The sequence below is a fragment of the Chiloscyllium plagiosum genome, unplaced genomic scaffold (genome assembly GCF_037043375.1).
Source record: "Chiloscyllium plagiosum isolate Xiang-an unplaced genomic scaffold, Cpla_swu_hap1 HiC_scaffold_35, whole genome shotgun sequence".
In the NCBI taxonomy this organism is placed as follows: Eukaryota; Metazoa; Chordata; class Chondrichthyes; order Orectolobiformes; family Hemiscylliidae; genus Chiloscyllium; species Chiloscyllium plagiosum.
Genome location: NW_028270173.1, coordinates 22,580,534 through 22,604,924, shown reverse-complemented (window position 1 = coordinate 22,604,924; position 24,391 = coordinate 22,580,534). Strand labels below are relative to the sequence as shown.

The window sequence follows — 24,391 nt, the reverse complement described above, 5'->3', positions numbered from 1 at the left end:
TCAGATACAGTCACATAGATGGGTTAACTCCAGGAAGGGTAGTAGAGCTAGGCAGCTAGTGCAGGAGTCTTTTGAGCCATTTCAAATAGGTATGCTGTTTTGGAAATGTAGGGGGTGATGGATTCTCAGGGGAACGTAGCACGAACAGCCAAGTTTCTGGTATTGAGACTGGCTCTAATGCAACGAGGGGTACGTCGGCTTCCAAGAGATCAATTGTATTAGGGATTCTGTAGTCAGAGATACAGACAGACGTTTCCGTGGCCAGCAGAGAAAAAGCAGAATGGTGTGTTGTTTCCCTGGTGCCAGGATCAAGGATGTCTCAGAGAGGGTGCAGAATGTTCTCACGGGGGAGAGGGGCCAGCAGGAGGTCATTGTCCACATTAGAACCAACGATATAGGAAGGGAAAAGGTTGAGATTCTGAAGGGAGATTACAGAGAGTGAGGCAGGAATTTTAAAAAGGGGGTCCTCAAGGGGAGTAATATCTGGACTACTCCCAGTGCTACAAGCTAGTGAGGGCAGGAATAGGAGGATAGAGCAGATGAATGCATGGCTGAGGAGCTGGTGTATGGGAGAAGGATTCACATTTTTGGATCATTAGAATCTCTTTTGGGGTAGAAGTGACCTGTGTAAGAAGGACGGATTGCACCTAAATTGGAAAGGGACTAATATATTGGCAGGGAAATTTGCTAGAACTGCTTGGGAGGATTTAAACTAGTAAGGTGGGGGTGGGGGTGGGACCCAGGGAGATAGTGAGGAAAGAGATCAATCTGAGACAGGTACAGCTGAGAACAGAAGGGGTACAGAGTCAACAGTCAGGGCAGGCAGGGACAAGGTAGGACTAATAAATTAAACTGCATTTATTTCAATGCGAGGGGCCTAACAGGGAAGGCAGATGAACTTGGGGCATGGTTAGGAACATGGGACTGGGATATCATAGCAATTACAGAAACATGGCTCAGGGATGGGCAGCACTGGCAGCTTAATGTTCCAGGATACAAATGCTACAGGAAGGATAGAAAGGGAGGCAAGAGAGGAGGGGGAGTGGCATTTTTGATAAGGGATAGCATTACTGCTGTGCTGAGGGAAGATATTCCCAGAACTACATCCAGTGAAGTTATTTGGGTGGAACTGAGAAATAAGAAAGGGATAATCACCTTATTGGGATTGTATTATAGACCCCCCCAATAATCAGAGAGAAATTGAGAATCAAACTTGGAAGGAGATCTCAGCTATCTGTAAGAATAATAGGGTGTTTATGGTAGGGGATTTTAACTTTCCAAACATAGACTGGGACTGCCATAGTATGAAAGGTTTAGATGGAGAGGAATTTGTTCAGTGTGTACAGGACAATTTTCTGATTCAGTATGTGGATGTACCTACTAGAGAAGGTGCAAAACCTGACCTACTCTTGGGAAATAAGGCAGGGCAGGTGACTGAGGTGTCAGTGAGGGAGCACTTTGGGGCCAGTGACCATGATTCGATTAGATTTAAAATAGTGATGGAAAAGGATAGACCAGATCTAAAAGTTGAAGTTCTAAATTGGAGAAAGGCCAATTTTGATTGTATTAGGCAAGAACTTTCGAAAGCTGATTGGAGGCAGATGTTCGCAGGTAAAGGGACAGTTGGAAAATGGGAAGCCTTCAGAAATGAGATAACAAGAATCCAGAGAAAGTATATTCCTGTCAGGGTGAAAGGGAAGGCTGGTAGGTATAGGGAATGCTAGATGATTAAACAAATTGAGGGTTTGGTTAAGAAAAAGAAGGAAGCATATGTCAGGTATAGACAGGATAGATCAAGTGAATCCTTAGAAGAGTATAAAGAAAATAGGAGTATACTTAAGAGGGAAATCAGGAGGGCAAAAAGTGGACATGAGATAGCTTTGGCAAATAGAATTAAGGAGAATCCAAAGGGTTTTTACAACAATATTAAGGACAAAAGGGTAACTAGGGAGAGAATAGGGCCCCTCAATGATCGGGCTTATGCCTGAAACGTCGATTCTCCTGTTCCCTGGATGCTGCCTGACCTGCTGCGCTTTTCCAGCAACACATTTCCAGCCCCTCAATGATCAGCAAGGCGGCCTTTGTGTGGAGCCACAGAAAATGGGGGAGATAGTAAATGAATATTTTGCATCAGTATTTACTGTGGAGAAGGATATGGAAGATATGGACTGTAGGGAAATAGATGGTGACATCTTGCAAAATGTCCAGATTACAGAGGAGGAAGTGCTGGATCTCTTGAAACGGTTAAAAGTGGATAAATGCCCAGGACCTGATCAGGTGAACCCGAGAACTCTGTGGGAAGCTAGAGAAGTGATTGCTGGGCCTCTTGCTGAGATATTTGTATCATTGATAGTCACAGATGAGGTGCCGGAAGACTGGAGGTTGGCAAACGTGGTGCCACTGTTTAAGAAGGGCGGTAAAGACAATCCAGGGAACTATAGACCAGTGAGCCTGACCTCAGTGGTGGGCAAGTTGTTGGAGGGAATCCTGAGGGACAGGAGGTACATGTATTTGGAAAGACAAGGACTGATTCGGGATAGTCAACATGGCTTTGTGCGTGGGAAATCATGTCTCACAAACTTGATTGAGTTTTTTGAAGAAGTAACAAAGAAGATTGATGAGGGCAGAGCAGTAGATGTGATCCATATGGACTTCAGTAAGGCATTCGACAAGGTTCCCCATGGGAGACTGATTAGCAAGGTTAGATCTCATGGAATACAGGGAGAACTAGCCATTTGGATACAGAACTGGCTCAAAGGTAGAAGACAGAGGGTGGTGGTAGAGAGTTGTTTTTCAGACTGGAGGCCTGTGACCAGTGGAGTGCCACAAGGATCAGTGCGGGGCCTTCTACTTTTTGTCATTTACATAAATGATTTGGATGAGAGCATAAGAGGTACAGTTAGTAAGTTTGCAGATGACGCCAAAATTGGAGGTGTAGTGGACAGCAAAGAGGGTTACCTCAGATTACAACAGAATCTGGACCAGATGGGCCAATGGGCTGAGAAGTAGCAGATGGAGTTTAATTCAGATAAATGCGAGGCGCAGCATTTTGGGAAAGCAAATCTTAGCAGGACTTATACACTTAATGGTAAAGTCCTAGGAAGTTTTGCTGAACAAAGAGACCTTGGAGTGCAGGTTCATAGCTTCTTGAAAGTGGAATCGCAGGTAGATAAGATAGTGAAGAAGGTGTTTGGTATGCTTTCCTTTATTGGTCAGAGTACTGAGTACAGGGGTTGGGAGGTCATGTTGCCGCTGTACAGGACAATGGTTAGGCCACTGTTGGAATATTGTGTGCAATTCTGGTCTCCTTCCTATTGGAAAGATGTTGTGAAACTTGAAAGGGTTCAGAAAAGATTTACAAGGATTTTGCCAGGGTTAGAGGATTTGAGCTATAGGGAGAGGCTGAACAGGCTGGGGCTGTTTTCCCTGGAGTGTCGGAGGCTGAGGGGTGACCTTATAGAGTTTTACAAAATTATGAGGGGCATGGATAGGATAAATAGACAAAGTATTTTCCCTGGGATCAGGGAGTCCAGAACTAGAGGGCATAGGCTTAGGGTGAGAGGGGAAAGATATAAAAGAGACCTAAGGGGCAACGTTTTCACACAGAGGGTGGTACGTGTATGGAATGAGCTGCCAGGGGAAGTGGTGGAGGCTGGTACAATTGCAACATTTAAGAGGCATTTGGAGGGGTATATGAATCGTAAGGGTTTGGAGGGATATGGGCCAGGTGCTGGCAGGTGGGACTAGATTGGGTTGGGATATCCGGTCGGCTTGACGGGTTGGAACGAAGGGTCTGTTTCCATGCTGTACATCTCTATGACTCTATGGTAGGCTGGTTAGTAAGGTTGGATGAAATGGGATCCAGTGGGAGCTAGGCAATTGGATACAAAATTAGCTTGAAGGTTGGAGACAAAAGGTGGAAGTTTGTTTTTTGGACTGGAGACCTGTAACCAGTGGTGTGCTTCAAGGAGCTGGGTCCCCTGCTGTTTGTAATTTATATAAATGATCTGGATGTGATTATAGGAGGTATGGTTAGTATGTTTGTAGATGACACCAAAGGAAGTGGTCTGGTGGACAGTGAAGAAGGTTCTCTCGAGAGTACAATGAAACCTTGATCAGAGGGGCCAATGTGCCGAGAAGTGGCAGATGGAGTTTAATTTAGATAAGTGTGAGGTGTTGCATTTTGGTAAGGCAAACCTATACACTTAATGGTAGGGTCTTGCAGAGCTTTGTTGAACAACGAGACCTCGGAGATGCAGGCACGTAGTTCCTTGGAAGTGGGATTGCATGTAGACAAGGGAGTCCAGAAAGTGTGTGGCATACTTGCCTTCATTGGTCAGAATGTTGAGTATAAGAGTTGGGATATCATGTGTGGCTGTACAGGACATTGGTGAAGCCTATTCTAGAATACTGCTTATGATTCTACACATCCTTCTGTCGGAAGGATGTTGTTAAACTTGTGAGGGTGCAGAAAAGATTTGCGAGAATGTTGCCAAGACTGGCAGGTTTGAGCAATAGGGAGAGGCTGAATAGTCTGGGGAAATTTTCCCTGTGCATGGAAGACTTCCCAGGATGGGAGAGACCAGAACTACAGGGCATAGTTTTAACGTTAGATTAGATTACTTACAGTGTGGAAACAGGCCCTTCGGCCCAACAAGTCCACACCGACCCGCCGCAGCGTAACCCACCCATTCCCGTACATTTACCTCTTTTACATAACACTACGGGCAATTTAGCGTGGCCAATTCGCCTGACGTGCACCTCTTTGGACTGTGGGAGGAAACCGGAGCACCCGGAGGAAACCCACGCAGACACGGGGAGAATGTGCAAACTCCACAGTCAGTCGCCTGAGTTGGGAACTGAACCCGGGTCTAACCACTGTGCCACCGTGCCGCCCACACAGTGAAAGATTTTAAAAAGGTCCTGAGGGATAACATTTTCACGCAGAGGGTGGTGTGTCTGTGTATGAAACGAGCTGCCAGAGAGTGTGATGGAGGCTAGCACAATTGCAACGTTTAAAAGGCATCTGGATAAGTATATAAACAGGAAGGGTTTGGAGAGATATGGGCCAAATAGTTGGTGCAGTTAGTTAGCGCAAATGGTTTGTTCCTGTGCTGTATGACTGAGTCTATAAGTGACAAAGATGATTGATGAGGCCAGGGCAGTAAATGTTGTCAAAATGGACTTCAGCAAGGCCTCTGACAAAGTCCCTCATCGTAGGCTGATACAAAAGATGAAGTCAGATGGCAATCATGTTGAGCTGATTAAAATACACAGAACTGACTTGGTATTAGAAAACACAGAGTCATGGTGGAAGGGTGTTGGAGGAGAGTGTAGGTGATTAGTAAGTTTGACACAAAGATTGGGGTGCTGTGGAGAGTGAGGAGGATTGTCAGAGGATAAAGCAGGATATAAGTGGGCTGGAGACCTGGGTGGAGAAATGGCAGATGCAACTTAATCATGACAAATGCAAGTTGGTGCAGTGAAAGGTTTATTACGGGAGGGAAGTATACAGTAAACGCTAGATGCATTTGTATTCAGAGAGATTTAAGCATACAGGTCCACGTTCCCCTGAAAGCAACAACACAAGTGGATAAGGTGGCCAAGCAGACATATTGTATGCTTTCCTTCATTGGCTGGGGTATTGTATATAAAAATTGACAAGTCATGTTGCAACTATATAGAACTTCAGTTCAGCCACGTTTGGGATGCTGTGTACGGTTCTGGTCACCACACTACTACAAGGACATGGAGATTTTGGAGAGGGCGCAGAAACGTTTTAGCAGGACGTTACCTGGTTTGGAGGGTATTCACTGTGAGGAGAGATTGGGCAAACTTGGTTTTATTGGCACCTGAACATCAGAGGCTGAGGGGTGATCCAGCAGAGGTTTACACAATTATGAAAGCTGAAAATGTGTTGCTGGAAAAGCGCAGCAGGTCAGGCAGCATCCAAGGAGCAGGAGAATCGACGTTTCGGGCATGAGCCCTTCTTCAGGAATGAGGAAAGTTTGTCCAGCAGGCTAAGATAAAAGGTAGGGAGGAGGGACTTGGGGGAGGGGCATTTGAAATGTGATAGGTGGAAGGAGGTCAAGGTGAGGGTGATAGGACGGAGTGAGGTGGAGGCGGAGAGGTCAGGAAGAAGATTGCAGGTTAGGAAGGCGGTGCTGAGTTCGAGGGATTTGACTGAGACAAGGTGGGGAGAGGGGGAATGAGGAAACTGGAGAAATCTGAGTTCATCCCTTGTGGTTGGAGGGTTCCCAGGCGGAAGATGAGGCGCTCTTCCTCTAACCGTCGTGTTGCAATGGTCTGGCGATGGAGGAGTCCAAGGACCTGCATGTCCTTGGTGAAGTGGGAGGGGGAGTTGAAGTGTTGAGCCACGGGGTGGTTGGGTTGATTGGTCCGGGTGTCCCAGAGGTGTTCTCTGAAACATTCCGCAAGTAGCCGGCCTGTCTCCCCAATATAGAGGAGGCCACATTGGGTGCAGCAGATGCAATAGATGATGTGTGTGGAGGTGCAGGTGAATTTGTGGCAGATATGGAAGTTTCCCTTGGGGCCTGGGAGGGAAGTGGGGGGGAGGTGTGGGCGCAAGTTTTGCATTTCTTGCGGTTGCAGGGGAAGATGCCGGGAGTGGAGGTTGGCTTGGTGGGGGGTGTGGACCTGACGAGGGAGTCACGGAGGGAGTGGTCATTTCGGAAAAGGGGAGGGGAGGGAAATATATCCCTGGTGGTGGGGTCCGTTTGGAGGTGGCGGAAATGACGACAGATGATACGATGTATATGGAGGTTGGTGGGGTGGTAGGTGAGGACCAGTGCGGTTCTGTCCTGGTGGCGGTTGGAGGGGCGGGGCTCAAGGGCAGAGGAGCGGGAAGTGGAAGAGATGCGGTGGAGGGCATCGTCGACCACGTCTGGGGGAAAATTGCGTTCTTTGAAGAAGGAGGCCATCTGGGTTGTACGGTTTTGGAACTGGTCCTCCTGGGAGCAGATGCGGCGGAAACGAAGGAATTGGGAATATGGGATGGCGTTTTTACAGGGGGCAGGGTGGGAGGAGGTGTCGTCTAGGTAGCTGTGGGAGTTAGTCGGTTTATAGTAAATGTCCGTGTTGATTCGGTCGCCCGAGATAGAAATGGAAAGGTCTAGGAAGGGGAGGGAGGAGTCTGAGACGGTTCAGGTGAATTTGAGGTCAGGGTGGAAGGTGTTGGTAAAGTGGATGAACTGTTCAACCTCCTCGTGGGAGCACAAGGCAGCGCCGATACAGTGATCGATGTAGCTGAGGAAAATGTGGGGGGTGGGGCCAGTGTAGCTGTGGAAGATGGACTATTCCACATATCCTACGAAGAGGCAGGCATAGCAAGGGGCCCATGCAGGTGCCCATGGCTAATCCTTTGATTTGGAGGAAGTGGGAGGATTGGAAAGAGAAGTTGTTAAGAGTGAGGACCAGTTCAGTCAGTCGAAGGAGGGTGTCGGTGGAAGGGTACTGGTTGGTACAGCGGGAAAGGAAGAAGCGAAAGGCTTTGAGTCCTTCATGATGGGGGATGGAGGTGTACAGGGACTGGATGTCCAAGGTGTAGATAAGACGTTGGGGACCGGGGAAGCGAAAATCATGGAGGAGGTGGAGGGTGGGGGTGGTGTCCCAAACATAGGTGGGGAGTTTTTGGACTAAGGGGGACAGGACCGTGTCGAGGTATGCAGAGATGAGTTCGGTGGGGCAGGAGCAGGCTGAGACAATGGGTCGGCCGGGGCAGTCAGGTTTGTGGATTTTGGGCAGAAGGTTGTGGGACTATGAGGTTGGAGGCGGTGGATGGGAGATCCCCCGAGGTGATGAGGTTATGGATGGTCTGGGAGATGATGGTTTGGTGGTTGGGAGGTGTGGTCATGATCAAGAGGGCAGTAGGAGGAGGTGTCCGTGAGCTGGCGTTTGGCCTCAGCGGTGTAAAGGTCGGTGCGCCAAACTACTAACGCACCTCCCTTGTCTGCTGGTTTGATAGTGAGGTTGGGGTTGGAACGGAGGGAGTGGAGGTCTGCACGTTCCGAGGGTGAGAGGTTGGAGTGGGTTAGAGGGTTGGACAGGTTGAGGCGGTTAATGTTGCGCCGGCAGTTGGCTATGAAGAGATCGAGGGCAGGTAAGAGGCCAGCATGGGGTGTCCAGGTGGATGGGGTTTGTTGGAGGCGTGAGAAGGGGTCGTCAGAGGGTGGGCGGGAATGCTGGTTGAAGAAGTAGGCGCGGAGGCGAAGGCGGTGGAAGAATTGTTCGATGTCTCGCCGCGTGTTGAACTCGTTAATCTGGGAGCGTAGGGGAATGAAGGTGAGGCCTCTGCTGAGGACTGATCTTTCATCCTCAGAGAGGGGGAGGTCTGGAGGGATGGTGGAAACACGGCAGGGCTGGGAGCTAGGACCTGGTGTGGTGCTGGAGCTGGGAGTGGGGGCAGGGTTAGGCGTGGGGGCGGGGACGGAGGTCGGCATGCGGGCTGGGTTAGGCGTGGTGACGGAGATCGGCGTGGGGGCGGGGTTAGGCGCGGTGACGGGGATCGGCGTGGGGGCGTGGTTAAGCGTGGTGATGGAGATCGGCGTGGGAGCGGAGACACATGCGGCGTTGTGGTCATGCAGGTGAGTGATGTCACTGGGGGCGGAAGTGGCTGTGGCGATGGCAACCCAGGGGGCGGAAGTGGCTGTGGTGACAGTGTTATTCCCGATAGCCGCGGAGGCCGCAAATCTGTCAGCGATGGTTGGAGGCCATGAAAGGCCATGGATAAAATGGATAGTCGGAGTCTTTCTCCCAGGGTGGAAATGTCAATTCCCAGGGATCGTAGGTTTAAAGTAAAAGGACCTAAGTTTAAAGGAGATGTGGGAGCAAGTTTGTTTTTAAGACGGTGGGTGGTAAATGTGCTGTCATAGGAGGTGGTGGAGGCAGATTCAACAGTAATGTTTAAGAGACATCTTGACATATATGAATAGGTGGGGAATAGAGGGAAAAGGACGCGTAGTGGGAATAGGTTTTATTAGTTTCGAAAGGCACCATGTGTCAGTGCAGGCTTGGTGGGCCGAATGGCCTGATACTGTGCTGTCCTGTTCTTTGAGAGTTCAGTTGAGAGCTGGGCAATTGATGTGAACCCGTCAGTGGGGACTGAAAGCCTGGGAGACACAGCTAGACTTTAGAGAGAGAGCGAGAGAGAGAGAGGGAGGGGCTGTGGCACCCAGAGGGTTATGAGGAGATTTTGTTGGGGCTCTTTCTTTTCCAAAACACAATGCAGGGTCCACTATCCTTTACTGCTGCAGGAGACAGGCTGAGTGGGTTTAAAATGAAATGCGAGGGACTAAAGCTATATCGGAGGGTTTGAGATTGCCGTCCGACATGGTGACGCCAACTTTGGGCGATCTTACATTACGCAGGGGAACTTCACCCCAATATCTGGAACCGCAGTCCTCACGTCACCCCCATCTGCCTTGGCAGTAGATGTCATGCAGTAGTTGCACATGTAGGTAGCCTTGCTTCCAGAGTTTTGTGAACTCGTGTTGTTGTTCACTTTAACAGCAGCAGGCTGGGAGTCTGCAGAAGAACATTGTGGCGAAGTTTGACCAGCTGCACCAGTTTCTGCATCAGCAGGAGCAGAGCCTTCGAACAAAGCTGCAGCAAAAGGAGGCGGCGACTCTGCAGAAGCTGGAACAAAATCTGGACAAGATCTCCGAACAGCGCCTCGCTGTTGAACGGACAGTGGCAGAAATACAGAAGAGGCTGACTCTGCAGGAGGCCGACTTCCTGAAGGTAAGAGCAAACAAACATTTGGAAACAGACGGAGCGAGGAGCAGGCTGCTTAGCCCTTCCACCCAATCTGATCATGGCTGATCGTCTGACTCTGACCTGTCCCCGCTTTGTCCCCACTGCCTTTTGATTAGGCCCTAAGGACTAATGGGCAGTACAGTGGTTAGCACTGCTGCCTCACAGCATCTAGGAGTAAGGTTCAATTCCACCCTCCAGCGACTGTCTGTTTGGTGTTTGCACATTCTCCTCCTGTCTGCGTGGATTTCCTCAGGTGTTCTGGCTTCCTCCCACAGTCCGAAGATGTGCAGGTTAGGTGAGTTGACCATGCTATACCGTCCATAGTGTACAGGGATGGCTAGGTGGATTACCCACGGGAAATGCAAGGTTATAGGTGTAGGGTAGGGGGGTTTGGATTTTGGAGGGTTGGTATGGATTTGATGAACTGATTGGCCTGCCTCACTCTGTGGGGATTCTATGAACTACATCCAACAGGTTCTTGAAAACCATTCAATGTTTTGCGCTCAAATACATTTCTGTGACAGAGAATTACACATGCTCACTACTTGTTCTCTCTTCGTATGTTGCCTTTGCTACCTGGTGAATGATCAGCTATTTAAAAAAGCAAACAGTTTCTAGTATCAATCAATCGGCAAGAAGGTCAATTGCTGTAACATTTTGCCTGGTGTTATTGCTGAGTGAGTGAGTGAGTGAGTGAGTTTGATTGGAATGAAACCAGGTTCTGCCGAATTTTAAGTTCATTCATTCAACTGTATGGATTAGAACCTCTTAAGTTTCCTTTTCCATTAAAAACCAATGTAGGGAATGAAATCCATATCGTCCTACATTGCAAATCTAAACAACTGGCTTCTTTCAAACAGGCCAGACCCTCTCAAAATATTTTAAGAGGGTAGCCTAGACCCTAATGTTTTCTTATTTTAAAGGCAGATGTGAAGTGGCTATTCCAGGTGTGATGCAGCTGCCCAATCCACTCGGCTTTAAGCAAAGCAGAATTTATTTAAACACTACAGTTGTAGCACGAACAAAAGAATGCAGAATTTAGAATAAGTTAACTATCGGAAAACTTAAACAACCCGATACAGTGACTATTACTAATTAACTGCTCCAATACCATAACATCCCACAAACACATCCCTTGGCAAAAAGGTAAATTCAATCACAGATTCTTACAGGCAGGAGGGAGCAACATCCAGAGAGAGATTTCAGAAGAAGGTCAGAGGAGTTCTTTACTGAAGCTTGCAACTTCCCTGGACTCTCACATCTTATGACTGCTACAGCTAAAAACAAACTAGAAAAAACCTGAACTGGGAGAACCAACCACTCTCCTTCCATTGTTAAACAAGACACTTCCTCGACTCTTCTACATTTACAACTTCTCTTTTTAAAAATAAACCAAGGACAAAAATCACCTTGTTAAAGTGACCACTTTGTCACGCACGTCCAATCTGTGTCCTCTGTTCACTAGCCCACTAACACCAGAAATTGTTTGTATTTCACTTACGCTATCAAAATCCTCCTAATTATCTAATTGTCTTATATCTGTCCAACTATCTTCAGCCTTCTCCATTGTAAGATCAGAAATGGGAGTGTTCAGCACCGTTCGTAACTCCTCAAGTACTGAAGTAGTCACACCAATGTGCAGCAAATAAATGGTGTATTGGCTATTGAGTGGCAAGTTGTAATCACGCCACGATCTCTCAAGGTACTGATGGCTTTCACTAAAAGGGAATCTAACAATATTCCAACATTCAAAGGTAGTGCCTTGTTGAATCCTGCACCTTGAACCCTGACGATTACCGTTGACCAGACACTGAACTGGACCAACTGTATTACAATACTGTGGTAAAATCTCTTGTGGTGCAATGGTAGTATCAGTACTTGTGGACCAGGAGGCCTGAGTTCAAATCCCACTTGTACTCATGTCTGAACAGATTGATTAAAAATGTCTGTAACGCTGAAGCTACAAGATCAGGTCAGAGGCTAGGAATACTGTAGTGAGTAACACACTTCCTGACTCCTCAAAGCTCATCGGCAAGGCACAAGTGAGGAGTGTGATAGAATGCTCCCCATTGGTCTGGATGGGTGCGGCTCCGACAGCGTTCAGGAAGCTCCACACCATCCAGGACAAAGCACCCACTCGATTGGGACCACATCCACAAACATCCAGTCCCTCCACCACCAACCATCTGCAAGATGCAGTGCATGAACATGCCATCGTTTCTTGGACAGCCTCAAAGCCTCTAGCACCCAGGAGGTCAGCAGACCTGTCTGTGCATGTTCATTCCCAGTCACTAAGCATCCTGAAATAGAAGAGATTGCCCTCACTGTCAAAATGTAGGAGCCACTTCCTCACAGCTCTGAGAGTGGGAATAGGTTTTCCCTGGGATATGAAGGTGGTCAGATGAAAAAGCTATAGCTTGAATTCATGCGCTGTGTACAGAGTCAGAATGGATTCAGCGTTCATTGGGAAACCCCACACATGCAGCAACCTGACCTGATGCCAATAAGGAATTACTTTTTGTCCAGACACAAATTAAATCTTAATTTAAGGACACTTAATAGAATTGATTGCTAAAGATGGTTTTACCCTCTCTCTTGAAAAGCCTGAGATAAACCTATCTTTCCTTTTTCTTTAGGATGTCATTGCCGTTCTCGACAGGTATGTGTTCTTTTCTTGTATACGTTTGGGTAGCGCTTGTGCGTGAAGGTGCCTGGTCTCTGGTGGTGTCCCATTATTATTGCAAGTTGCTGCAGTCCAATTGGGCTGCCGTCTCATTAGAGCGAGGGAGAGAAATGGCTGATGGTGGTTTAAGTTGCGGCTCATTGTGCTTCGGGTGAGGGGTGAGGTTGAGAGTCCCACATGGTAATCTCAGCCGGTGCAGGAACCGAACCGCAGCTGTGACATAAGACCAACTAAGTGACACTCTCTCCCCGCGCCCCCCCCCCCCCCTCCCCCTCATATCCCAACAAAATAATCCTCACAGACTGACCGCCACAATTTTAAAAATTGGTAAGTCATAAGGGCTAAAACTGCAGACCTCCATGCTGCAACCAAATATTCAAATGCTTTCCTACAAGAAGCAGTCACAACAAAGTCATTAAAAGGTTAGTTAACTTTAGAATTAACATTTTTTTTTTAAGTTAGTAATTAGATTTTTACAAAATTTTGAAAAATATATAATTGAAGTTTCTTGGATGCGACCTTATTAGATTGCAACTAACATAATGCGGCCTTCCAACATGAAAAGGCTCCCCGCCTCTGGGTTAGAGCATGCAGCCACTGTGGGAAGTGTGCACAAAGTTTGTCGCCTAGAAGTACATGAGTTTCAGTGCAGCACTGAGCATGTGCCATGTTGCTAGAGGGGTTGTCTTTCACACATAATCATTCATCGCCCGATTCCCTCTCAAATGGACCTTAACAATCCCAAGTCACAATTTTCAAGGAGAGCAGGGGAGTTCTCCTCTTGCTGTATAAATCCCCAAACCAAAATCAATTTTGAAGAACTGATCTAGTTACTAGCCAAATGCACACTGATGTGTGCTATGTTTCTACAGCAGTATATGTGCTCTCACGGTGGATGCTTGTGTCCCTACCTCTAAACCAGGAGGTTCAAAGCCTGCCTGCTCTAGAAGAGCATCATAATATATCTGAAAAGGTTGATAAGGTAAATATTCACGAGTACGTAGTAGGACCTAAAACACTTTGAGATGCCCGGAAGTTGCAAAAGCCATCATATTAAGTGGGAGATTTGATGTCCACCTTCCCCCACAGACTGCCCACCTGAGAGCACAGTCTCTGAGCATCATCACCAAGTGTCTGGGAAAGGGAATCAGTATCATTTTATTTTATCGTCGGGTGACCTTTTAGCTTCCAGATTTGGGGATTATCATCTCCACTCTCAACGCTGTTTTGTTTTTCTTTGTCAATCTCACCCAGGCCTGCCATGCAGTTTGAGAAGCCTACGAAAGTGCCCGCTGATCTCGGCTTTGGTGAATTTTCAGGCCCCCTACAGTACATGACTTGGAAGCAGATTGTGAAGCTGATTAGTCCAGGTAAGGTTGTTTTCTTCAGAGTGGGGGTGATGATGGTGGGAGACGGTAACATCACTTTACTAATAATCTGGAACCCCCTGTTGGAGAGATCAGTGACTGCAGGGCATGGATTTAAGGCAAGGGGTTTAGAAGAGATGTGAGGAAAAATGTTTTTACCCAGAAGATCGTGGAACCTGGAATTCATTGCCTGCCAGGGTGGTAGAGGCAGAAAACATCATAACATTGAAGTATTTAGATGATGCCAAGGCATACAAGGTCAAGTGTGGAAAATGGGAGTGGAGTGGTTAATAAGTTATTTTTGACTGGAGCAGATTCAATGGGCCATTGGGTCATTTTCTATGCTGTAAAACTTAATGACAGACTAATATTCTGAGGACTTGGGTTTGAATTTCACCATGCCAAATGGTAAAGTTTGAATTCAGTAAAAAAAAAACAAATTGTTCTAAAAACCCATCTGGTTCACTAATGCCCAATGGGGAAAGAAATCTGCCAACCTTACCTGGTCAGACCTACATGTGACACCAGAGCCCACAGCAATGTGGAGAGAGCGAGGACTGCAGATGCTGGAGATCAGATTGAAGGGCTTTTGCCCAAAACTTCAATTCCCCTGCTCCTCAAAAACTGCGTGACCTGCTGTGCTTTTCCAGCACCACACTCAACTCCGCAGCAATGTGTTGACTCTTAATAGTTGACTCTTAACTGGGATTAAAGACAGTAGATAACTGCTGGCCCACCTACATCGCTTGAGCAAATAAAACAAACGATATGCATAACTCCCGGTTTGCTGTAAAATTGTCAGTTTGTAAATTGAAGCAATGCATTTTCAAAAAAGATGTATTCAGTGGTGTGTTCCAAATATGGAGTGAAAGCAGGGTTCAGTTGACCTAGGTTGGATGCTGTCTGTCCATCTTCCCATTACTAATCAACTTTGCCCCTCTCCTGATGTGTGGTAAACTCACCACCAGTTGTTTGTCTCTCTATCTGTCTCTGGTGAGAGAAGAGCTGTTATGGCTCTTTGACCATACGTTCATTAATGAAGACATCACTGTCTCATAATCAAGTTGTAATGATACTCCCCTCCAGGTGATGGCACTGCAGCAACACTATGAATCTGTCAACCAACTTTTTTTTAGATTACATTACAGTGTGGAAACAGACCCTTCGGCCCAACAAGTCCACACCGACCCGCCGAAGCACAACCCACCCTACATTTACCCCTTACCTAACACTGCGGGCAATTTAGCATGGCCAATTCACCTGGCCTGCACATCTTTGGACTGTGGGAGGAAACCGGAGCACCCGGAGGAAACCCACACAGCCACGGGGAGAATGTGCAAACTCCACACAGTCAGTCGCCTGAGGCGGGAATTGAACCCGGGTCTCAGGCGCTGTGAGGCAGCAGTGCTAACCACTGTGCCACCGTGCCTCCCACAACTTATTCTTCTATGTCAGCTTGGTCTGTTTTATATTCAGGTTCTTAATATTTAAACCTCACAACCTTTAAGAAGTACTTCCATGAACACTTGATGTGGACCTTGTGGAACCAGGGTGGTCTATTTTTGGCAGTACAGACTTGAATGGCCTCTCCTGTACGGTAGAACTGCATGGCTTGATCTTATGCCGTAGTAAATGGTTTCTTTGCACTTTGGGGGGAATGTGGAGTGACGAGGGACTGAGATCTTGTGTTGATATTTTTCTCGCGAGTGGAGAATGTTAAGGGAGAATCAAATAAAGGTGACCAAATTTAGCGGGATGAATAAAGGTTGTGGGAGGGGGGCAAAGCCAGCAGACTGAGATTTCCAGTGGATTGCCAAAGGCAGATTCAATGGTAACTCTCTCAGATAAAATTGGACAATCATTTGAAGGGGAGAGAGTTACCTAAAGGGGTTTTTTTTTTTGGAGAAGAGGAACTGAAAGGGGCCAGGATTGAGATGAGTAAAATGTGAGTTAGGCAGGCAGGAAGCAACCTTTTACCCTTGGTGAAGGGGATCAGTGACCAGGGGATATAGATTGAAGGTAAGGGGCAGAAGGTTTACAAAGGATGTGAGGGGGAAAAAGGGTTTTCGACCAGAGGGTGGTGGGAATCTGCAACTTCCTACCTGTAAGGGGGGTAGAAGCAGAAACCCTATTAACAAAATTTGGATGTGCAATGTGAAGGCACAGGAGGCTATGGGCCAAGTGTTAGAAAAGGGGATTAGAATTGTAAGGCATTTGAGCAACGCGGTCTATATGGACTGAAGAGTCTTTTTCTGTGTTGGAGACCTCTAGGATTCCAACTACCAGGCCACGGGAATAGGGCAGCAGAAGAGTATACCAATCAGTAAGTGCTTTCGAAGAGCTGGCACTGAAGTGATTGGCCGAATGGTCAACTATCCCATTAGATTCCATTATTATTTTCACAAACTTTGACAGTGTATCTCAGGCCTCATAGGCTTTTGGTTGAAAAGAGGACGTGGTTAAGTGCAAAATTATTCCCATTAATTTAGTTGTCTTCCTATTGGTTCTGTACTTAAGTCACGTAAAGGACCTGACCCCTCTCTCGTCTATCGCAGTCATGTCAGTAAATGCTGAAGCATGCAGCATGCATGACTCCTGTGGGCAGAGAGAAACAGTGGTCATTTTTAACTTAACCCCAGAATGGGTAAAATGTTGGATTTACATCCAGTTTAATGTTAATCTTCATTGCAATCAGAATATGGAGTTCAAGGCCCACCCAAACAGAGGTTGCTGCCTCACTGACATTGGGTCAGTGTTTCGGATTAGTGACCAGTCATTGGAATTGGGGCGTTCTGGGCGAGGAACATTTTTGTGGGGGAGGTATGGACATCAGTGGCAAGGCCAGCAATTTTTGCTCATCCCTAATTGCCCCTTGAGAGGAGCGAGCTTGCCCATTCATTTCAGGGTGTCGGTCAGAGTCAGCCACACTGCCGAGGGTCTGCAAGGGAGTCAGATTGAGAGTGGTCTTATTAAACGATAGAACAGACTAGATGGGTTGAATGATCTACTCATGCTCCTAAATTGATATGAAGGCTAGGTAAGGCCATTAAATATCCCTGAGGAGAAAGTGAGGTCTGCAGATGCTGGAGATCAGAGCTGAAAATGTGTTGCTGGAAAAGCGCAGCAGGTCAGGCAGCATCCAGGGAACAGGAGAATCGACGGATCGGGCATAAGCCCTTCTTCAGGAAGGGCTTCCTGAAGAAGGGCTTATGCCCGAAACATCGATTCTCCTGTTCCCTGGATGCTCCCTGACCTGCTGCGCTATTCCAGCAATACATTTTCAGCATAAAATATCCCTGTTCCCAATGAGTGACTATCTGTCAGTGACACTTGTTCTCGGCAGTGACTACTTTTTGAATTGAATTTCACTGACTCCCACGATGGGATTTGAGCCCAGGTCTCTGGAGAATTAGCCTGGTCTCTAGGTTGTGAGCTCGGTGGCATTGTCACTACGCTACCATCTTCCTTAATCTGGCTGAATTTTTTCTTTCGATGATTCATTCCTGGGATGTGGGCATCGTTGGCTGGGCCAGCATTTCCTGCCCGTGCCTAATTACCCAGTGGGCAGCCAAGAGTCAGCCACATTTGCTCTGGGTCTGGAGTCACGTGTAGGCCAGGCCAGGTGACAATGGTAGTTTCCTGCCAAATTCCCAATGTATAGGAGGGAAAGAACGGCAGAGAAAGGTTTTGTGTCAGAGTGACAGGCAGGAACGATTTGGTCCTGGTGGCAGAAGTCTCCGGTCAATCACTGCAGTTGATAATCGTCCCTCGCCAAGCATTGGTTTCTGTTCCCTCCCATCTCTAAAAAGAGAGCATTCGGTCTCAGGGGAGTTAAGTGCAGCAAACAGCTTCCTCTCTTTTAACTTAACCTTTTTTCCCCCTAATCAACCTGTTCAGAGATGTTATTACACTACCTCTAGAGCAGGTGGAGCCCGAATCTAGTCCTCCCCGGTCCAGCAGTGTGCCGTAAGAGGGCCCTCAACTTTTGTTTTTTTTTTTAACCTATTTTTCAAATCAACCTGTTCAGAGAGATGTACAGGAGGGACTTGAACCATAGTCCAGGGGCAGGGACGTTGCTACTGCACCACAAGGGGACCTATGAAACTGACTCTGCTGACATTGCCCTTTCTTCAGTTCCAGCCGCTCTGCATCTGGACCCGAGCACAGCACACCCCCGGCTGGTGGTGTCAGACTGCAAGGCCAGCGTGAAGTTCAGCGATAGCAAGCAGCAGGTCCCTGACCTGCCGGCGAGGTTCACGAACTGGCACAGCGTGCTGGCGCGCGAGGGTTTCAAATCGGGCCAGCACTACTGGGAGGTGGAGGTGGGCAACAACAGCACCTGGGCGGTGGGGCTGGCGAGGGAGTCCGTGCCACGCAAGAAGGATTTCTCGCCGGAGCCGTGTGCTGGTGTCTGGGCCTTGTGGCGGCTGAAGGATGAGTACACCACCCTGGCCATGCCTCGGACCGCCCTCCCCATCCGCACTGGCCCTCGAACCCTGGGAGTCTACCTCGACTATGAAGCGGGTCAGGTGTCACTGTACGATGCGGTCAACCTGTCTCATCTCTGCACCTTCACCGATAAATTCAGTGAGAAAGTCCACCCCTTCTTCCTAACAGGCTGTGCGCTTGACCAGTTGAAACTCGTCCACTTTCAGATGTAAAACGCAAGATCTCGGTGTGAGGCAAGGCCATTTGGCCAGTTGAGTCTCTGCCATTCATTGCTGATCTCATCATCCTCAACTCCATTTCGCTGCCTCTTCCCCATTCCATCACTGATTAAAACTCTCGCTAACTCAGCGTTGAATAGACATTATCATTGGGTCTCCTCAATTTCAGCTATCTGAAGTCTCGTTAACTGTTCCATTTAAAAGAATATTTCATTAATGGCAAAGCAGGGATCGTATTCGTGAGAATTGCTAACTTTTCATTCACAGGAATAAAAATGTACTCCATTATTCCTTCAGATGTTTTGAGCTAAACCTCTAGAGGTCCATCCCAAAGTCTCACTCACCTTTCTGCCACCTACCTGACCTTCAAAATGCACCTTAAAAGATGCAGGGTTTGGTTAAGGAACCATTAATGGATCTTGACCTTCTCTGTCAATCTGAACAGTAAGTGATTACCACACTTCAGAAATCAGTGATTGTCATTGGAATGGAACTCCATCTCCTGAAAGTATCGCACATCATTTGTGAAGTGTGGTGAACTGAAGAGTTGTGATGCATTTAATATTTCTGGTCTTGGCATTCATAAATATAGTTATAATTATCAAGATCATAAGGAGTCCAGACATGATTTTAATCAATGCCCCATACACAACCTTCAACATTCACTCCCTTCACCAATGGCGTTCAGTGGCAGCAGTGCGTAACATCTACAAGATGCACTACAGAAATTCACCAAAGATCCTCAGACAGCACCTTCTAAACCATGACCACTGCCATCTAGAAGGACAAGGGCAGCTGCTATATGGGAACACTATCGCCTGCAAATTCCCCTCCAAGCCCGTTACCATCCTGACATGGAAATATATCGCAGTTCCTCCAATGACACTGGTCAAAATTATGGAATTCCCTCCCCAAGGACCTGGGCTGCATCAGTTCAAGAAGGCAGCTCATCACTGCTTTTTCAAGGGCAACTGAGAAAGGCTGGCCCAGCCAGTGACGCCCACAGCCTTAGAACACAAGACATAAGGTAAATAAAGCAAGTTTCATGATCTTTGATGTCTAATGGACAAAGAAATGTGAGATGGTGGAACATTTAGTTAATGCTGTTTGTCCTTTGACTTTCATCTCACTGCACAACACCTGATTCACATGTGACTCTGGTGGAGGAGTGGATTGATAACCAACTCCCTGACGGATGATTTGCGAACGAGCTTTCAAGTTTGAATGGGAAATGGTGAGGAACCAGTGTTACAACTTTATCAGGCTTCACAAGTAGTTCGAGAGGGAAAGAGAGAGCTTCAGTGATTTTCTCTTATTGACTCAGCGAGCTGTCAGTTTATTTAACAACTCGCATCTCGGATCGATAGGAACATGCAGAAACTTCGAGACAGAGACTGTTGCAAGGCAGTGAACAGCTCATCCATGACTTCTGCATATCTGCTTGTCCTGCAATCAAACAATAAAATCCATCTCTTAGTGCTTCTTAAAAGGTTTCCTTAGATTCTCTGAAAATTACTTGCTTTCCAAGTGAACAGCAGATATTCTACACTTGTATATTCACCCCTTGTTTTCAAGAAATGACATGATAAAATCTTTCTCCAAAGAAATATTCCATGTTCCTGTGTTATTCCTGATGAAGGGCTTTTGCCTGTCGATGCTGCCTGTCGATGCTGCCTGAATTGCTGTGCTCTTCCAGCACCACTGATCCAGAATCCTGTTTCTCATAGCCCATTAACATATATGTATCCTCAACAGTAATATTGCCAGAATATTTACATACCAATCAAAATGTTTGTGCATATTTGGAATGAATGTAATTTGTGAACAGTCGGATGATGATGTGACAAAATACAAGGAGAAACACACTGAAGTAATTCAACTGCTCCATCCTTGGGCAGAGATATCAGTATTCTGGTGGAATCAGGTGAACAGAAAATACTGACCAGGGTTCCTGTGCTGATTAAGGAAAACAAAAATTTTGTTTTTATTCTTAACATGTAAATTATAATCACAAGGAAGTAGCTGTGAGCAGCAATGTGGTTCTATTCAATAAAACTATGCCCCTTTTTCCAACCTCTACATACACATAAGGATGCCCGTGCACACGCCCGCCCACGCGCACGCATACACACACAGTAAAATAAAAACAGTTGTGTGGATGGAGCAAAATAAACTGAGGAACACAATTCAGTTGCACCAGTCCACAAGTGTAATGTCTAATTGGGTTTGTATTACTCAAATACATCAATACTTATTCATGCTAAGTGTTGGGACAAATCTGGTTACCTTTTCTGTCCCTGTTTCTTACAAAATACTTGAGATTTGATGGACAACTAATTAATCTGCTAATATTGACAGGCCACATTTACCAGTGCATGCAATTCAACTTGAAATGTTTTGTTTTGGGTTTTTTCATTCTTTGTTCAATTCATTTGCTTCTGTAATTGTTTTTCTTACCTGACAATTCCAGATTACTAATTTAGTTATCAATTTAAAATATGTATTTCTATGTATACATTTCAACATCTTTGGTTCTGATGAATTGATTGCTATAAATATTCTGTCAGTAAATAAAAGTAGTCATAATGTAACCTTTACTATATATTTTCCAGAAACACACCCTAAAGAATCCAAAGGCTTCTAAGAAACCACTTCAGAAAGTTACTTAGCATATTTTTTCTCTCCTTTTAGCATTAACATTTTCATCTTGAGGAATTACGACTCAAATGCGTCAGTTGTTATGACCCACATGTCAAAGTGGACTGATCTTGGTACTCCTGAAGTCACCACAAAGCTGAATGATTAATTAAAGTACACAAAGTCCTCAATGTTCCTGTTCAGTGGCAATAGGTTAACAGAAACCACTGATCACATTCATGTAGTTAATAAGAACTACTTCCCCCCAGTAAGAAAATTACAACCACAAGAAAATAGCTCTGCACCATAGACATCTATCTCTATTTGTTAGAACACTGAGCCCTTGGTTGTGGTTGGAGGGGAAGTAAAGACTGGGAAAAATAGTTGGTCATACATAAGTTTGCTGAAATAATCATTTGCCTCCCTAACACCTTCTATCCTTCAATCCCCTTTCTCTCAGTTGTTTCTGTTCACAGGGAGGCAGAGGTGATTTTTACAATAGTTACAGAGTTTGTTGGTGCCTGGTTAAAGACAATAACTTAAGAAACTGGTTGGGGATAAGACCTGGTCTTCATGGGATGTTTTTACAACAGAAAGACGGATGCACATAACATGCTCTTCCAGCAGTCCATAGGTCTCCCTGTTTGTAACACAGCTGGCGCCATATTGTTCATACATGCTCAAGTTGTTCACACACCCAGAACCCAATTGTCCTCAGACTAATGACAGTAAGTATCTATAACTGGTCACAGTTATACAGACCAATCAGCTGCCCATAGCTAGTTGAATCTTAATCTGCCCACACCCCCTGGTGTTAATGAGATTAAATTCCCTACGGTGTGGAAACAGGTACTTCGGCCCAACAAGTCCACACTGACCCTCCGAAGAGTAACCCCCCCCCCCCTCCCCCCAGACCCATTCCTGTACATTTACCCCTGAGTAATGTGTCTAGCACTACGGGCAATTTGGCATGGCTAATTCTCACCTGACCTGCAAATCTTTGGATTGTGGGAGGAAACCCACACAGAGTTGGGGAGAATGTGCTAACTCCACACAGACAGTCGCCCAAGGCAGGAATCTAATCCTGGTCCCTGGCGCTGCAAGGCAGCAGAGCTAACCACTGAGTTACCATGCTGCCCAAATGATGATGTGTTAGCTCTCCTGCTCCACTCCTTATAAATGAAAACATAATTAGTTATGCGGTAAAAAACACACAGAACCCTGTCCGCAGCTTTTGGTTTTGAAATAATCTGGTTTAGTCATGGAAACATTTCAACCAGGTATTTTTTAAAAAAAATGAAACAAATAAAACTTCAACAAGCATGCAACAATTAGACAGAAAAGGTTTTGACTGTACAAAGACAACATCCTAAACTTAATGCGAGGCAAATACGGGAGAGATAATAATGGTCGAATATAGCACAGAAACACAACAGATAGCAAATACAATCAAACAAGTCCCACAATTTCTCAACAACTATCTGAGCTTTTAGTGACACTGAGGGTCATCAAATCCAATGCATATTTTACAATGGATTAGGATCATTAACACGTTCCTACTTTTGATGGGCTGGTCTTGAAATTCCCTTAAAAACTACTCCATTATGGGCTGCACCTATGACTGCTCATTTTCTGATGTTTCGTTTTCCTTTCTTGGGACTGGCTCACCTGGAGTCTTGGAAACTGGCCTTCTGCACTCCCTCGCAGGTACAACTCCGAACATTTCAGGCATTATGATCTTCACAAATCCAGCACTGCCCTTGGATTTGTTTTCTCTTATGACACAGCAGTGAACCCTTCTGCTAATTAAAACAACAGCAGGAAATCTCAATTGAGGCTACCTGGATTACATCTCCGCTTACCCTACCTACTGCAAAATTGCTCTTCTGTCTTCCCAATTCCTCCCAGGAGGACCAGTTCCACCACAGAAGACACCAGATGGCGCCTCCTTTAAAAACCTCAACTTCCCCTCCCATGTGGTTGAAGATGCCCTCCATCTCATCCACATCCCGCACCTCCACCCTCAAACCTCACCACTCCAACCACAGCAAGGACAGAACGCCCCTGGTCCTTACCTTCCACACCACCAACCTCATCACCCGCTGACATTTCTGCCACCTCCAGACGGACCCACCACCAGGGATATATTTCCCTCCCCATGCCTTTCTGCTTTCCACAAAGACCGTTCCCACTGCAACTACCTGGTCAGGTCCACGTCCCCCAAATAACCCACCCTCCCTCCCGGCACTTGCCTCTGCATCACTGGAATTGCAAAGCCTGCCCCCACACCTCCTCCTCCCCCCCCCCCCACCCCTCACCTCCATCCAGGGCCCCAAAGGAGCCTTCCACATGCATCAAAGTTTCACCGGCACTTCCACACGTCATTTATCATATCCGTTGCTCCCGATGCTGTCTCTCCTCTACATTGGGGAGACCGGATGCCTTCTTGCAGATCACTTCAGAGAACATCTCCTGTACACCCGCACCAATCAACCCTACCGCCTCGTGGCCGAACATTTCAACTCCCCTTCCCACCTGCCGAGGAAATGCAGGTTCTGGGCCTCCTCCACCGCCATACCCTCACTACCTGATGCCTGGAGGAAGAACACCTCATCTTCAGTACCCTTCAACCACTTGGCATCAGTGTGGACTTCACCAGTTTCCACATTTCCCCTCCCCCCACCTTACCCCAATTCCAAACTTCCAGCTCAGCACCATCCTCATGACCTGTCCTACCTGTCAATCTTCCTTTCCATCTATCCACTCCACCCTCCTCTCCGACCTATCACCTTCACCCCTACCTCCATTCAGCTGTTGCATTCTCAGCTACCTTCTCCCCAGTCCCACCCCCTCCCATTTATCTCTCAACCCCTGAGGCTCTCAGCCTCATTCCTGATGGAGGGCTTTTGCCCGAAACATTGATTTTTTTTTCTGCTTCTTCGATGCTGCCTGACCTGCTGTGCTTTTCCAGCACCACTCTAATTTTAACCCAGGAAATCTCACCTCGCCTTGTAATCTGTTCAAATATGAGTGACCAAGAATTCCCAAATTCCACTATTTAAAGAAAAAAAATCAATTTGTTCTGCAAATCTTAATAGTGAACTTTAAACAACAATTATTTATAACTCAAAGCTTCAATTCTTTGAAATGCTTGTTAATTGCCTCTCACTCTATAACAATATATGGTTCCCATAAAGCCTGTATTAAAATTACATCACCTTAATTTTCAAAACCCTACAGCAGCTGTCATCTCCGGTGTCCTT

At 46.5% G+C, this 24,391-nt stretch overlaps 1 protein-coding gene across 2 annotated transcripts in view; it reads left to right on the top strand.

Annotated features, from left to right (window-relative positions):
* The window catches only part of LOC148140464 (E3 ubiquitin-protein ligase TRIM39-like), a 31,121-nt gene extending 10,039 nt beyond the window's left edge, over positions 1-21,082 (top strand). The window contains exons 3-6 of one of the 2 annotated variants that reach the window (XM_087979348.1): positions 9,529-9,759; positions 12,411-12,433; positions 13,712-13,827; positions 17,959-21,082. In XM_087979348.1, coding sequence (XP_087835474.1) covers positions 9,529-9,759; positions 12,411-12,433; positions 13,712-13,827; positions 17,959-18,485 — 897 coding nt within the window. In that variant the 3' untranslated portion in view covers positions 18,486-21,082. The remainder of the gene's footprint in view (positions 1-9,528; positions 9,760-12,410; positions 12,434-13,711; positions 13,828-17,958) is intronic. The other variant, XM_087979350.1, reaches the window with a different exon arrangement.
* Positions 21,083-24,391: the final 3,309 nt, after the last annotated feature.